General features: G+C 40.9%; 1 protein-coding gene across 1 annotated transcript in view; it reads left to right on the top strand.

The window, feature by feature from the left end:
- LOC122815150 (probable E3 ubiquitin-protein ligase HERC1) overlaps window positions 1–14335 on the top strand; it is a 5886073-nt gene that overhangs the window by 4542091 nt on the left and 1329647 nt on the right. Inside the window, exon 59 of the mRNA XM_044087407.1 lies at window positions 5589–5690. Coding sequence (XP_043943342.1) covers window positions 5589–5690 — 102 coding nt within the window. The remainder of the gene's footprint in view (window positions 1–5588; window positions 5691–14335) is intronic.

Genomic DNA, 14335 nt, shown 5'->3' with positions numbered 1-14335 from the left:
GGTGAGTCAGCCCTATCTCAGTTTCCACTGGAATAGGATTTCTTTGAGAACTAATCATTCTTTTATGCCTGAAATGGTATCCAAGTTTATTAAAGCCAAACTATCCATCTCCATGTTTTCTTTTCTAATCCTAAAAATAAGGGAGAAAGAACACTATACCTTGGATCTCCACAGATAACTCTGCTACTATATTGACGGAATTAAATCTTTCAAATTTTCAAATCAGTTGTTCATTTCTTATGAAGGTAAGAAGAAGGGATAACCTGTGTCACAACAGACTGTATGCAAGTGGTTGCCTAAGGCTATTAGCTTTTGTTATATTCACCACAACAAAACTATTCCAGACAGGGGCAAGGTCCACTCTACCAGGGCCTTGGCTTAATTTCTGGCTTTTTGGAAATGGTTGGATTCTAGAAGTGTTATAGAAGCTGCTACTTGATTTTACCTACATACTTTTACAAAGCACTGTAAGCTTGATTCCTTCTCTAGTTCCAGATCAGGCTAGGACCATTCTCCACAAACCGTCAGGCAGCTTGACCTGAACTGACTAAAAGTCAGTTCAGGTCAGAGTTACCAGATTTCCGACTGGCCGAGTAGGGACAAAAAAAAAGGTCTTTCACGGTAAGTGAGGACCAAAAAAAAAAAAAAGGTCTTTAAACACTGAGCTACGTCTGTTTAATATGGAACATCAGGCAGTTCCGCATTAAACACAAGTAGCTTTGTGTTTACCGTTTTTTGATTGGCCCGCGGCATACGGGCCATCACAAAACTCGCAAAACAGAGCTGTGTTTAATGCAGAACTCCTGATGTTCTGCATTAAACACAAGCAGCTCTATGTTTAACAATTTTTGATTGGCCCGTATGCTGTTATATGGGCCAGTCAAAAAAAAAAAAGTGGAGGGCTGTTTTGCCTGGATTTAAACTGGCAGTGCGGGACTCGGGATCGGGTTGCTGATCCCGGGACAATCCCGCTCAAATAGGGACGTCTGGCAAGCCTGGTTCAGGTTGAGCCGCCTGACAGTTTGGGAGAATGGAAGCTGCTTGAAGCTTTGGAAGTTAGCCAGTTATATCTTTGGCAGGAAATAACCTATATTGCTAAAGGTACTGCCGTGGTGATCATTCAAATGTTTGCTTTTATGATAAGGTTACTTAAATAACTGTACTTTTCTGCTTGGCTATCTACTGTGTATAATTAATTAAAGCCAGTTGGTAAGAAGCCCAAAATTTCACTTCAGTGTTGCTACCATCTGCACACATAAGTACCTGACAGTACCATCTTGTCAAACAGTTAGAATCCTTCGTTTCAGAGTAGGAAAGAAGAACCATTTCTGATTTTGTATTTTTAACTTCCGCGGTGGTGGTGCTGCGGTAGCGCTGTCACCTCACATTAAGACACTGTACGGTTCGACTCTCAGCTAGAGCGTCTTCTGCGTGGAGACATGCATGAATGGGCGTACCCTCGTTGAAGGTTGTGCGTTAGGGCTAGCAACTCAGCACGTAAAAATCAACTGCCAATCATTAGCGGACCGGAGTTCTGCTGTGGTGACCCCTAACCGGGAAAAGCCGAAAGACAACTTTATATACAGAAAATGTACAAAACTCTCCAACTCAGAAAAAAAAAAAAAAACTGGCAAGTCATTCTTCTGCCACAGCAGTTAAACTGAGGTCATCAGCTTAAAGTGAGAGACTCACGAGTTCATATCCATGAAATGGTTAAGAGTACAAAGTTAATAAAGAACAAATGGCAAGGACAAGAGCCAACATTTGTTTAGTGTTCTTCCTAGATAAAACATCTGAAAGATATCAGTATCAACCTTTAGTTGTACATTTATTATGTTTAAACACCTTTATTAAATTATCACTTAAAACACAAGCAGGCATACATTTAAAAGAAAAGAAACAAAATCATATTAACATTTTTCCATTTACAGAAATTATGCATTGCATGTTTTTATAACAGCTCTTTCAGTCCAGCATAACAGAAATTGTTCAGTTCCTGCATTCCCTTAAACCCGACACCTCCTCATGAACATTGTTCTGCACCTATTGTTCCTAGAAATTTCATTTATTTCTTTGTGATTTGCTCATTCCCTTTTCTAAAGACCTCCTTTCCATGTTTTTTCTCTTTTTTACAATATTTATACTTCATATACAGTTGATTAAGATTTAAATTCCCATTTTCTAGTAGTTGCTTTTTTGGCAGTTGACAGAATTCATCTTTATAAAGCCTTACTGTATCTATGCAATTCAAATCCTATGTCCTAGCTCAAAATAATGTCCTTGTTTACAGACATTTACTATCCCATTATTTCTGACAGAATACTCTCTGGGGAATTTTTAAAATCTAACAGAAAACAAATGCATCTACCAGTACTGCAGTGAAAATTGAAACCAAAACAAAGCAGTTGGTTGCATTGCTGCTAACAGAAACCAGTCACCACACTATTCATTGTTTTCAACCCAGTTATCTATTGTTAGAAAATACTAAAAGTAATTGCTTTTAGTATTTTGTAACAATAGATAACCGGCTAGAAGACAACAAACAGTGTGGTGATTAATTTCTGTTGGTGGTAATTCAAACAACTGCTATGTTTTTGTTCCAGTTTTTAAAATCTGCCAGCTCATTACATTCCCAAGAAAACATGTTCTCAGTTAACTCTTTCTTCCCCATCCCACCTCTAACATTTACAGTCTACCTAAGAAAATTTTATTTGAGGTCTAGGATATTAAAGTACCTGTGCAAACACTTCCAAGCAAAAATCCTAAACTTTATGGATTTAGTTGAATACTGCAGAGTCATACAAATGTCCTCCCTTTGTTCCCTTGTATATTGCTTTTCCAATCTCTCTTCCCAATATTTTCTTACCTGCTCTGACTGATTCTTATAGTTGTTATGTAATATTTTATATGCCCTACTAATTATCCCTTGTTTAACAGCAGCTTCTGTTCTGTATTTGAGTGAAAACTACCTGAGCAGGTCTTTCACTTAGGGCTTCCCTATCCTTTTCTGTTTGCCTATACTCAGATATCAATCGCTGGTAGGGAAGACGGTCTCCAATCTGCAGTCCAAATTCTTCTTGGCCTCGTCCAACTCTATTACCTTTCCCTAGTCTAGTTATTTACTCCAAATACCTTGGTTCCTTTACTAGTTTTCTTCAGTAAATTTCAGCTACCTCCCTCCTATTCTCTGTACCTCTACTTGCAGTCATTTCTATTGGCAGCATCTCCTTTCTCCATTCCCATATTGGCTTAGTTCTTAGAACACTTTCTGATACTTCATTACTATAGTATTCATCATCATCCCTTCCCACTTTGATTGATAACCTTCTGCTTATGTTTTATATATGAGCCTTAACTGCATAGTTGTAAAGTATTCCTTCAAATTGAGTAATCCCAAACCACCTTTCATCTTATCCTATTTAAATATTGCCCTCTTCCCCTCCCACATAAATTCCTTCAACTCTTTATTAATTACTGCATATAACTTCTCCTAGGTTCATAGGTTCATACTAGGCTATCTGCCCGAGGGCATTTACAAGCCTAGCCCATAGTTTTGTGGCTTACGCCACCCCTTTAGTATGGGGAACTATACCCATTATTTTGCTGTGCCTCTGTTGAGCAGTGACACTGAGGTAATCCCTGGGGTATATCTGCGATCTCCCATCCATTGGTCAAGATTTCTCTTGAACAAGGCCAGCGAGGTGCTCTGCCTCACATATACTGGGATTTTATTCCACAGCATAGGGAGTCTTTGGGTGATGAATCTATCCCTCCAGCGTCCTATTAATAGCCGTGTGGGGTTTAAGTCTCCCGCCTTGTGGCTCTGACGGATCTAGATTTTTTGAGGTGAAGCATATTCATCAAATCTGGGTTTGACATGGCCTTGTATGTTAGGCAAAGGTCAACTCTGAGCAAGCGGTAAGCGACTGAATAGAGCTGGAGTTCTTTCAGTCGGGCAGCATAGGACAGATGTTTGAGACCCTTTATCCTTTTGGTGAGGAACTTTTGTGGCCTCTCCAGCTGCTGCAAGTGTCGGGTCAGATACATTCCGAATGGGGCATTGTACTCAATCATTGGTCTGATGAGTGATGAGTATAGGGAGACTATGACCTCCCTTGATCTAGATGAGAATCCCTTCATGATAAGGTGGGCAATGTAGAAGGTCTTCCTAACTACTTTAGCTACATGGGTGTCGAATGACAGACTACTATCAACCTGGGTCCCCAGGTCCCTGGGATTGAAAAAGATATGCCTGAGCTATGTATAAAATTAAAAGGACTAAAACATATTTTCTTGCTTCTATCTTATTGTCCATATCCATAACCAAGATCTTCACTTTCTCAGTTTTTGTGTTATCTTTTGTTTAGTCTCTTCCCACATATTATCATAACAGAATCATTTTGAATCCATACAACTAAGTAGTTAATCTTATCTACTGATAGATGTGGATGTAACTAGTACAGACGTAAAAACGTAATAATCATGGTTTAAAATTGAAGTGGGTATATATGTGGCTGGGTCTGAAGTGTCTTTACCTTCTTTGGCTAATATAGCTTCCAGAGCTTTCTTCTAAGATGCTGATACTCCAGCTCTAATTTTTAAAATACGGTTAAACAAAACTTTCCAGACCTTTATCACTTTCTTCCCTCCTGTCTTCCAGAGTTAAACAAGAATACTGCTGTTCTTGTAGACTTCCCTTTTGATTGATTGTACATCACCATTGTTATCCTATCTCTTCCTGCCTTTGCTATAAAATATTGAACCTTTTCTTTCTCTGTCCTTAGTGTAATTAAGTCTTCCATAATATTCCCAATTGTGCTTTCTCTTGGCTCTACATTCCTCTACTTTATACAAGTTTTCATAGACCTTCTGCTTCTGAGCAAGTCACTTAACCAGACAGTACTCACAGGTCACCCCTGAAAAGGGACAGTTTGTTCAATGGGCTTACCCAGTCAACAATAAGTTATAAAAGCTTCACATTTACTTTTTAGCAATAGGTTTTTTTTTTGCGTCATAATGTGCCATTTCTTTAAATGCTCTTTAATTTACCCAAATGTTTAAATAGTTTCAATTATTTATTAGCTTTTATTTTATAATTTACTGATAAATGGTTACTCTTTGCAGTAGAAGCCTACACCTAGTTTAAGCACAAGATTTTTGCAGTTTATTATAATGACCTCATCATTAGTGCGAACTAGGCTTATTCTCCTTGATATCTTTCTTGGGCTCTGATTTATTATTATACAGAACTGTAATTTTTGTTGCTTAAATGGTAAATGGAAAGGCTTGGTTTATTCTTATTTAGATCCATTCTGCAGCTAGATATTTCTGGTTTGGACTGGAGGGCTTGCAGGAATTTATATTTTAATAGATAGTTTATCAAGTTTGATTTGCTTGTTTTAGAGGTTTATTTTTTATTGTTTTTTTAATTATATACTGTTTTATAATGTTATTCATTCCATCTTAGAAAGTTTGTATTGGTTAATGACATTTTGTCTGATTTCCACATTTTTGATGTATTTAATAAAATGTGAGATTTTCAAAAATGGGGGCATTCAATATCTGTTGATTTTCCACTCTCTCCATAGGATGGCTCAGTGTTGCAGACTTTAGTTACTGGATTAGGCTCTGTTATCAGCTCAGTCTGGATCCCAGGAATTGGAGTAGCTGCTTGTTCTGGAAGGTCAAAGGTTAGTAACAGAAACACAGTCAGTCATTAATTTTGTAAACTACTGCTAAAGAATAATAATGAATAGATGAAAGAGAAAGCTATAAACTTCTTATGAAGGTTAACAAATGTTTTGCTTATTTCTTGTGTGTAAAATTATTTTTGTTGTTTTTTATTTTTTGTGTAAGTAACAACTGGAAATATCATCTGTGTTGCAATAGTATCTCAGAAGATTGTAATTAATTTTATTTTATTTTATGCATATTTGTATAAAAAATGTATGTATATATTATGACCAAAATGTATAAAGGTTTTAAAACCCAGTACTAGTAATAACTGAAAAATATCTTTGTGCAGGTCTCTTTTTTTGTCAGATAGCAGTATTTATTCTACATTCTTCCCTGCCCATTTTAATGTTGCTGACACCGAAAACCTTTTGCTTGCTAGCCATAAGCTCCCTGTAATCTGTTGGCCCATTCATTCCTCATGGGTAAAACCTGTTTCTATCCCATTCATTCATTTTCCATGAGGTGAGAGCTGTGTGTGGAACCATCATCCTGGCAGTCATTATGTCATTTTAGTTATGTAGCCTAACCCCCACCCCTTAGTGGTGACATAGGCTTCTGGATCACTGTGGAAGGATTGCCTGTACCCTTGATGTGGAGGCATGACTGCTTTCTGTCATACTTCCATAAGGGCTCCCATACCAACTTGGGCAGAGCTACTTACATTCTCCCCTCCATAGCCTCCCTGAAGTGGCAAGTCACCACAGAGGGAGAAGCAACTACAAGGCTCCTTTCCTCCCAGGTGAGCATGCAAACATAGTTTGTGCATCTCTTGCTCATCCCACCCTTGTTCTTCTAGCTTCCTGAGCCACTAATTAGTTTTGGGTCATTTAGGTCACAGTCAGGACTTTATCCCTCTGTGCCATAGACACTGGACTAATCCATGAAAATTGAACTAGTAGTACTCAACTGGTGTCATTCCCTATCCACAACTTTTAACAGGCTTCTTTGAATAGCATTTTTAGAAAGCTTACCCATTTTATTCTTACCTGTGTGAGAGACTGATCCTTGGATTCATTTGTTATGTCACTGTAAGCCATTTTGTGTGAAGAGCAGTTCAGATATACACTAAGACTGTGTGTGAAAAACTCAAGCAGTAGTGCAACCTGCATAGTATGCAGATGGGATATAGAATGACATGGTGATGAGCAACTTTATTAAAATGAGAGTACTTACAAATTAACATCAATAACATGAGATTCAAGATGTACATATATCACACTGAGAGAGACTAGCTCCAAAGTTAATAGCCACAATAAAAACTCCCCTTGAGAAGGAGGTTGTACTTTGAAAAACTGTGATGAGAAAGGGAAACAGATTCAATGGCTGACTTAGATTTTCTAGCTGTCCCTCTCCAAGTTTATTAACGGTTTCATCCCTAAATCAGGATTCTTTAAAAAAACAGAATAAATGGTCTCAGCAAACTTCTGGCAAGCAGGCAGTCAAAAAAGCAATGACAAGGTTTGTTTGAGTCAGGAAAGTAGCAGAGAGCTGAGAGGAAGGAGTCAATCTGAACTCAATACAAGAAGCATTATTTGTAAATAGTTTAAAAGTGATAGGTGTTGAGGTTAATTGTAAATATGTGTGTGTGTGTGTGTGTGTGTGTGTGTGCGTTGGGGGGGTGTTATTGTTGTACATATCCTATGGAAAACTGTAAAGACAAGTATGGGTAAAAATGTGGCCTTAAGAGCGGCAAAATGAACGGGAAAATATTAAAAAATAGAAGGAAAAATAGGAATATGAAATGAGTGTCTGAATTCTAAGAAGATATGGTCCTTCCTATAAACCCCTTTGCTCAAACTGAATTCTACTAGCCATTTCTTCTCTGTACTTCCCTCCAACTTAACTGATCACACAAAGTACTCTCTGTTCAGGCCACAGTTCAAACAATACTTAATAAAACAGTTTGAATGCAACTGTCCAGCTAAAGAACATTTTGCATAAACTGATATCTCCATATGGCAGTACCTTTTCTTCCCATACCTCTGGACCACCTGACTAACTCATCCTAAACTGTGATTCGGCTTAACACACCATTATTGTTCTAAGCCCATTACAAATTTAATCTAATACCCTATTTTATCTTATTAGTGTGTATTAACTGTCCTAACCTAGGCACTACTACCCATATCTCCACCATTTCTACTTCTCCTACTTTAACTCTGTTGGCTCTTTTCTTCGCCAGTTATGTAACTGTAAATATATTAGGTTTGTTAGATCTTCGAAGTATATTGATTGTCAGGCTGTCTGTCCGTAGTCATAATTGCAAACCATTGTTGCTTGTATGCTGCACATTCTTTTGTTATATTATGATGTAACCTGGGCTGAGCCTGTAGTTGGTCATTGTTTGAGCAGTGCTCTTCTCCAGTAAACACATTTAAATAAATACATTAAAATGGAATGTTTAGGGAAGAAGATCAATGGGATAGTACTATGGAAAGAAGATCAAGGGGATGGTACTACGGAAAGAAGATCAAGGGAATAGTACTACGGAAAGAAGATCAAGGGGATAGTACTACGGAAAGAAGATCAAGGGAATAGTACTACAGAAAGAAGATCAAGGGGATAGTACTACGGAAAGAAGATCAAGGGAATAGTACTACGGAAAGAAGATCAAGGGGATAGTACTACGGAAAGAAGATCAAGGGAATAGTACTACGGAAAGAAGATCAAGGGGATAGTACTACGGAAAGAAGATCAAGGGGCTAGTACTACGGAAAGAAGATCAATGGGATAGTACTACGGAAAGAAGATCAAGGGGCTAGTACTACGGAAAGAAGATCAAGGGGATAGTACTACGGAAAGAAGATCAAGGGAATAGTACTACGGAAAGAAGATCAAGGGGATAGTACTACGGAAAGAAGATCAAGGGAATAGTACTACGGAAAGAAGATCAAGGGGATAGTACTACGGAAAGAAGATCAAGGGAATAGTACTACGGAAAGAAGATCAAGGGGATAGTACTACGGAAAGAAGATCAAGGGAATAGTACTACGGAAAGAAGATCAAGGGGATAGTACTACGGAAAGAAGATCAAGGGGCTAGTACTACGGAAAGAAGATCAATGGGATAGTACTACGGAAAGAAGATCAAGGGGCTAGTACTACGGAAAGAAGATCAATGGGATAGTACTACGGAAAGAAGATCAAGGGGCTAGTACTACGGAAAGTAGATCAAGGGGATAGTACTATGGAAAGAAGATCAAGGGGCTAGTACTACGGAAAGAAGATCAAGGGGATAGTACTACGGAAAGAAGATCAAGGGGCTAGTACTACGGAAAGAAGATCAAGGGGCTAGTACTACGGAAAGAAGATTGAGGGGATAATACTACGGAAAGAAGATCAAGGGGATAGTACTACGGAAAGAAGATCAAGGGGATAGTACTACGGAAAGAAAGGTACAATAGACACAAATTCTGAACTATGATAAAAATAGCTAATTGGAATTTTAATGGGATGGTGAATGAGGCAAAGAAGGACAGAGTCTTAAGACTTTTTCTTTAATTATTTTTTTTAGAGTCTTAAGCTATATTGTGCCAAAAGATATCCACCTGGGAGTCCTGAAGGTAATACATTTAAGTAAAGAGAACATTATAAAGTTAATTAGGGGCAGCTGTAAGGTAGTAGTAATAGGGATCTCATGAGGTCAAAGAAGACAAGAGAAGGAGTAGTGTGGTTACTGAATAATGGCTTCCCAATACAAGTAGACAAAGTTATGTTTGATGAAAAGGGAACATTTACAACAGTGAAAGGAAGTATGTGGAATTAGTGGTTAACCTTGTTGGAAGTGCATGTCACCCCTGGAAGCTCAATGTCATATCCTAGGGGGTATTAGCAAAAACAGTGGCATTTAAAGAAGGACTATGTATTGTGATTGATGACTGGAACATAATCATGAACAGGAATTACATAGATAATGGTCCCAGAAAGAAAAAGCTGACAAAAGAAGGAAAATTTCTGAAGGTGTACATAGAAATCAATACAGTGGAAAGATATATGAGAACTTAAAAGAGAAGGAGAAAATATGTTGAAATTCACTCATTATTCCAGCAGATATTATTTATGGTCAGTGATAGGACATAGTTTAATAGAGAGTATGAAAAGCCTCCAGAGAGGATACAGAGGGAACCATTGACTATTTCAGAACATGCATTTCTAACATTAGACTTATGAAGAGGAAGGGTGAAGTTGCTCTCCCAAAGCATTGATTTTATCCTGGATAGGTGTTTATGAAACAGGCTAACAAAGACTGGCTAAAGGCAGAAGTGAGTATTATCCTCAGTGGTGTCAGGGAAAGGGGGTGTGGATCTGCACTGGATGATTGTAAGAAGAGGATAAGATAGGAAATACAGTGGGGGATGCAGGAACAGAGATGGCATGCAGTACTGAATATAAGAGCAGTGCTGAAAGAGTTGGAGCAGATAAAGACAATGAAAGGAGAAGGTGTAGAGTTGCTCAGAATGAAGGGACGTCACCTCTTTTTAACATCTGTATTGAATTATGACGTGGCATAGGCAAACTTAAATTTATAGAAAAATAATCAAACTATATTAACAAGTTCACATTTACAAACATTATATGTCACTTGTTATATATTGTTATATATCCTACATTCTAGGCAACATTTCTTAAAATGCATTCCTCCTCCAAAACATTTTTCTGCATGTATTTGTTCCCACAGTTTCCATTGTTTCTATGTAATTTACTCCCACCCTTTTTCAAACATCCCACCTCCTGTTCTTTTATATCCATTACAATATTCAGTCCTGCAAGTGTAGTTGGTGTAGATTTTAATTTCCATTTTCTACTAGTTGCTTTTTTGGCAGCCACCAGAATTAAGGTTAACAAGGCCTTACTATGAATAGGCAATTCTAATGCTGTATTCCAGCTCAAAAAAAAAAAAAAAAAAAAAAGAACCACCTAATTTCCTTAGTTACTTATTTGTTCATCCTGTATTCCTAACAGGGTACTCTGTAGGTGAGGTTTAAAGTCAGCCAAATCATTATACTCTCAAAACATATAAATGTTGCCTAGAATGTAGGATATATAATAATATATAACAAGTGACATGTAAGAAAGTCTATATTGCTGCTACCGTGGACTTTAGGGTTGTGAATTACCAGACACACATGACCAGACATATTTTGGCTCTTCTGTCTCAGGCTTGTCAGGTTATTTCAGATCTTCCTGACTCTGAGGGGAAGACTTCATCTGTTTCTTTACTATGGTCATCTTCTCAAGTAGTTTGTCATTCTACTAAATGCAGCTGTGATGTAGCTGATGCCTCATCTAGAGATGCTGCTTTTGGTTCTATGTTGAGGAGGTATTCCTGGCTTTGCCTTCAGCCTTTGCATGATGGTATTAAGGCTAAGCTGATGGATGCTCCTCTAGATAATAAGCATTTCTTTGGTACTGATGCTGCTGAGCTTTTTAAGTCCCTTCAGGAAAAGTGTAAAGCTTTGCAGGAGTCGTAACATTTTTTTTGTTTTGCCTATTCCCAAGTTTCAGGGGAGTTACCCTGCTAAACCTGCTTTTGTCCAAAGACAGTCTCGCCTTGGTGAAAAGGGTGGTAGAACGGTTCCTCCTGCTAAGTCTACTCCTGCAGCTCAGAAGCCTCCTTTTCCAGACAAGCCAGGTTCTGTCTGACTATCTTTGTCCCTCTCCCCTCAGTCATGTCCCTCTTTCTCTTCATCTTTCCCTGTCTCTTCCAATTTGGTTAAAGATCACTCAAGAATCTTGGATTCTATCTATCATTTGTCAGAGGTATTACATGGTTTGTAAATCTCTTCCCCCCTTTTTTTGGCAGAGGGTCTTTGGACCCATTTGTCTCAATGAGCAATTCAAGAAATTCCAGCTTCTCAAAAGGGGAAGGGATTGTCTGGATCTCTCTCAGCTCAATACCTTTTTGAGGTTCCTTCCTTTTGGATGTTATCCCTTCAAAGCTTGTATCCTCTTTTCTTCCTCAGGCTTTCCTAGTTTCTCAGAATCTCAAGGATGCCTATCTCCATATCCCTATTCATAACCTTTTCAGGAAGTTTTTACAGTTCTCTGATTTCTTCCTTGTATTTTCAATTCTGTGCTTTCCCCTTGGCCTCTCTACTGCCCCAAAGGTTTTCACCAATTGCTTTGCTCCTGTGTTTGCTTTGTGCAGGTTGAGGAGAGTTCACATTTTTCCTTATCTGGACAGCTTGCTTATTCAGATGTCCTCTCCAGAGACTTTACTTCATCATCTTCACTTTACTGTTTGCTACAGTGAACTTCCAATGATGATTCCTAACTCCTTCTCAGGATCATGTTTTACTCGGGTGCAGGCTGCAGACTATTCCAGTGCTGGCTTCCCTGCCTACTCCCAAGGCCTTAGCTCTGATTGCATTCTTTCAGTCCCTTCCTCCTCTGGTCCACATTACAGCAAGGGAGTTTCTAAGGTCTGTAGAGTACATGTCTTCCACCAAGGGACAAGTTTACTGAGACTTTGTTATTGTTTCATAATCTGTGGTCACTACATTTACATACAAGTTTACTTTGTCATTGTTTCATAGCCTGTGGTCACTACGTATACATGCAAGTTTACTGAGACTTTGTCATTGTTTCATGTAACCATAGATCTGAAGTAGGGAGTTCATTTGTCAGCAACCTGTGGGTCTTGGATCCGATATCGCATCCGAGTCGGCAACTTGTTTCAAGCTAATGGATCCGAGCTCCTAGCTCCTCCCTTCACCCATAATGCCCTGCTAACCCTCCATGACCTCAGATCTAGTTTGCCGCGCTTGTGGATAGCTGGATCCCCTTGAGCTCAGCAAGTTAATTGCCAGATAAGTTTATATTTTCTGTCAAACTTTCCTTTTTTCTTTCAAATTTTAACGTTTGTAAGTGTTAGGTACCCTTTAGTATAAAAATTATATTTCTTTAATTAGTTCCCTCCCTTCGTTTGGTCGTTAGTGAGTGTGTGTGTGTTGTGTTTTTGGGGCCTGTGTGTTTGTGTAGTCCTACCTTTTACTTTTAAGTATGGCTGAGGCCCCAAAAGCCATTTTCTCGAAATGTACCTAGTGTGGCCATAAGCTCTCCCCGGCTGATGGCCACACTCAGTGCGTTCGGTGCCTTGGGGTTGAACACCTCTCCTCAGGCTATACCATTTGTGCAGCGTTCAACCCCAGGGCACTGAAAGAGCGGAGGTCGAAGCTGGTCTTGGCGGGACTTTTACCCCCGGACTCAGCTCCGGACTCCGCCGCTCCCGTGGCTCCACCACAGCCTGTGGTTGCTGCCATTCCTGCCCCCCCCCTCCTCCATCCGGGACTCAAACTCCCGCTAAAGCGTCGGAGGACAGGGAGGCCAGGAGGGAGAAATGGAGGGAGAAGCACCACAAGCGGCGGGCCGAGACCTCCGTTTCGGCCCCGCCAGCTAAGCGGGCTTCTCCCTCCACTGCTAGGTCTCCTCCTTGACTCCGATCTCCTTGCTTCTCCCTGGGGCCCGAGGAGGAGGAGGCCCGATCTCCATCGAGGTCATCGAGGTGGCATTACAGGCCTGCCTCGGTGACCTCTTCAAAATCTACCTTTAGTTTATCCGATGCAGACTTGTACCGGATGATGCGAAGGTTCATCCAGGCCCAGCTGCAGATGGGAGTGCTCTTGCCTCCCCCCCCCCCCCCTTTGGGGGGGGAGCTCGACACCTTTTTACCACCCTATTGCTCCTTCTCCGACCCGCTATCTGGGTTCGGAGCATTCGGAGCCGAGCAGCGTTGGATCCGGGGGTGGGTCGGCACCGACAGTACTCGGTACTTCGGATCCGACCCTGCCCTCGAGCCTGCCGGATCCGACCTCTCGGAGCTGTGGCCCGAGCTTCGGATCCGAGGGATTCAGTGTGCCTTCGGCTCTGTCCAGGTCGGAGTGCACTGGTCCTTCGGATCCGATGGCTCGGCGCCAGTTCTGATCCCTTCATCGGATCCGAGAGAGTGGTTCTCCCTTGGCCTTCGATGTTGTGGAGAGGGCTCTGTTGAGAGCATCCGGACCCCCGGTCCTTGTTTTGGCTCCTCCCTGCACTCTCTCTCTGCTGGGCCAGGCTTCCATCACCCGGCCAAAGGGACAGCCTGCTTCAATGTCACAGATGGTTTCATTGAAACAAGATGTTGCTGGCGAGGTCTCCTCGGACAGCCCCCCCGAGGAAGTGCCCCGCAAGCATAAGTGCAAGAGGAGGCACATGGACTCCCCTGAGTCCCTAACAGAGGACACGGACTTGGAAGAAGGGGAAGGCTCCCCAAGATCTCCCCCTGAGGATGTCTTCTTTGGAGACATCATGGAGATGCTGAGGATCAGAGGTGGGTGGTCTGCCCCCAAGTCTTCCTCCGATGAGTCCGTGTTTCTGGAGGCATTTGAAGCAGGCCCATCTACCTCTTGGGTGTCCCCTCCGGCCGACCCTCTGGTGGACCTCATCACCACCAGGTCTTGGAAGGATCCGGACACCGTGGGGCCAATACCAAAATGCCCGGACAAAATACTTAGCCCCCCCTCAGACCGATCACACTGGAGTAAGGGCCCCCCCGTAGATGCCATGTTGACGGCGGTTGCCATGAAGAGGGAATTGGCTCAGGAGAGCCCCTCAGTCCATCC

The sequence above is a fragment of the Protopterus annectens genome, chromosome 1.part1 (genome assembly GCF_019279795.1).
Source record: "Protopterus annectens isolate FY-2018-M chromosome 1.part1, PAN1.0, whole genome shotgun sequence".
Taxonomy (NCBI): Eukaryota; Metazoa; Chordata; order Ceratodontiformes; family Protopteridae; genus Protopterus; species Protopterus annectens.
Note: the sequence above shows the minus strand (reverse complement) of the source record. Positions and strands in the feature narration are given on the sequence as shown.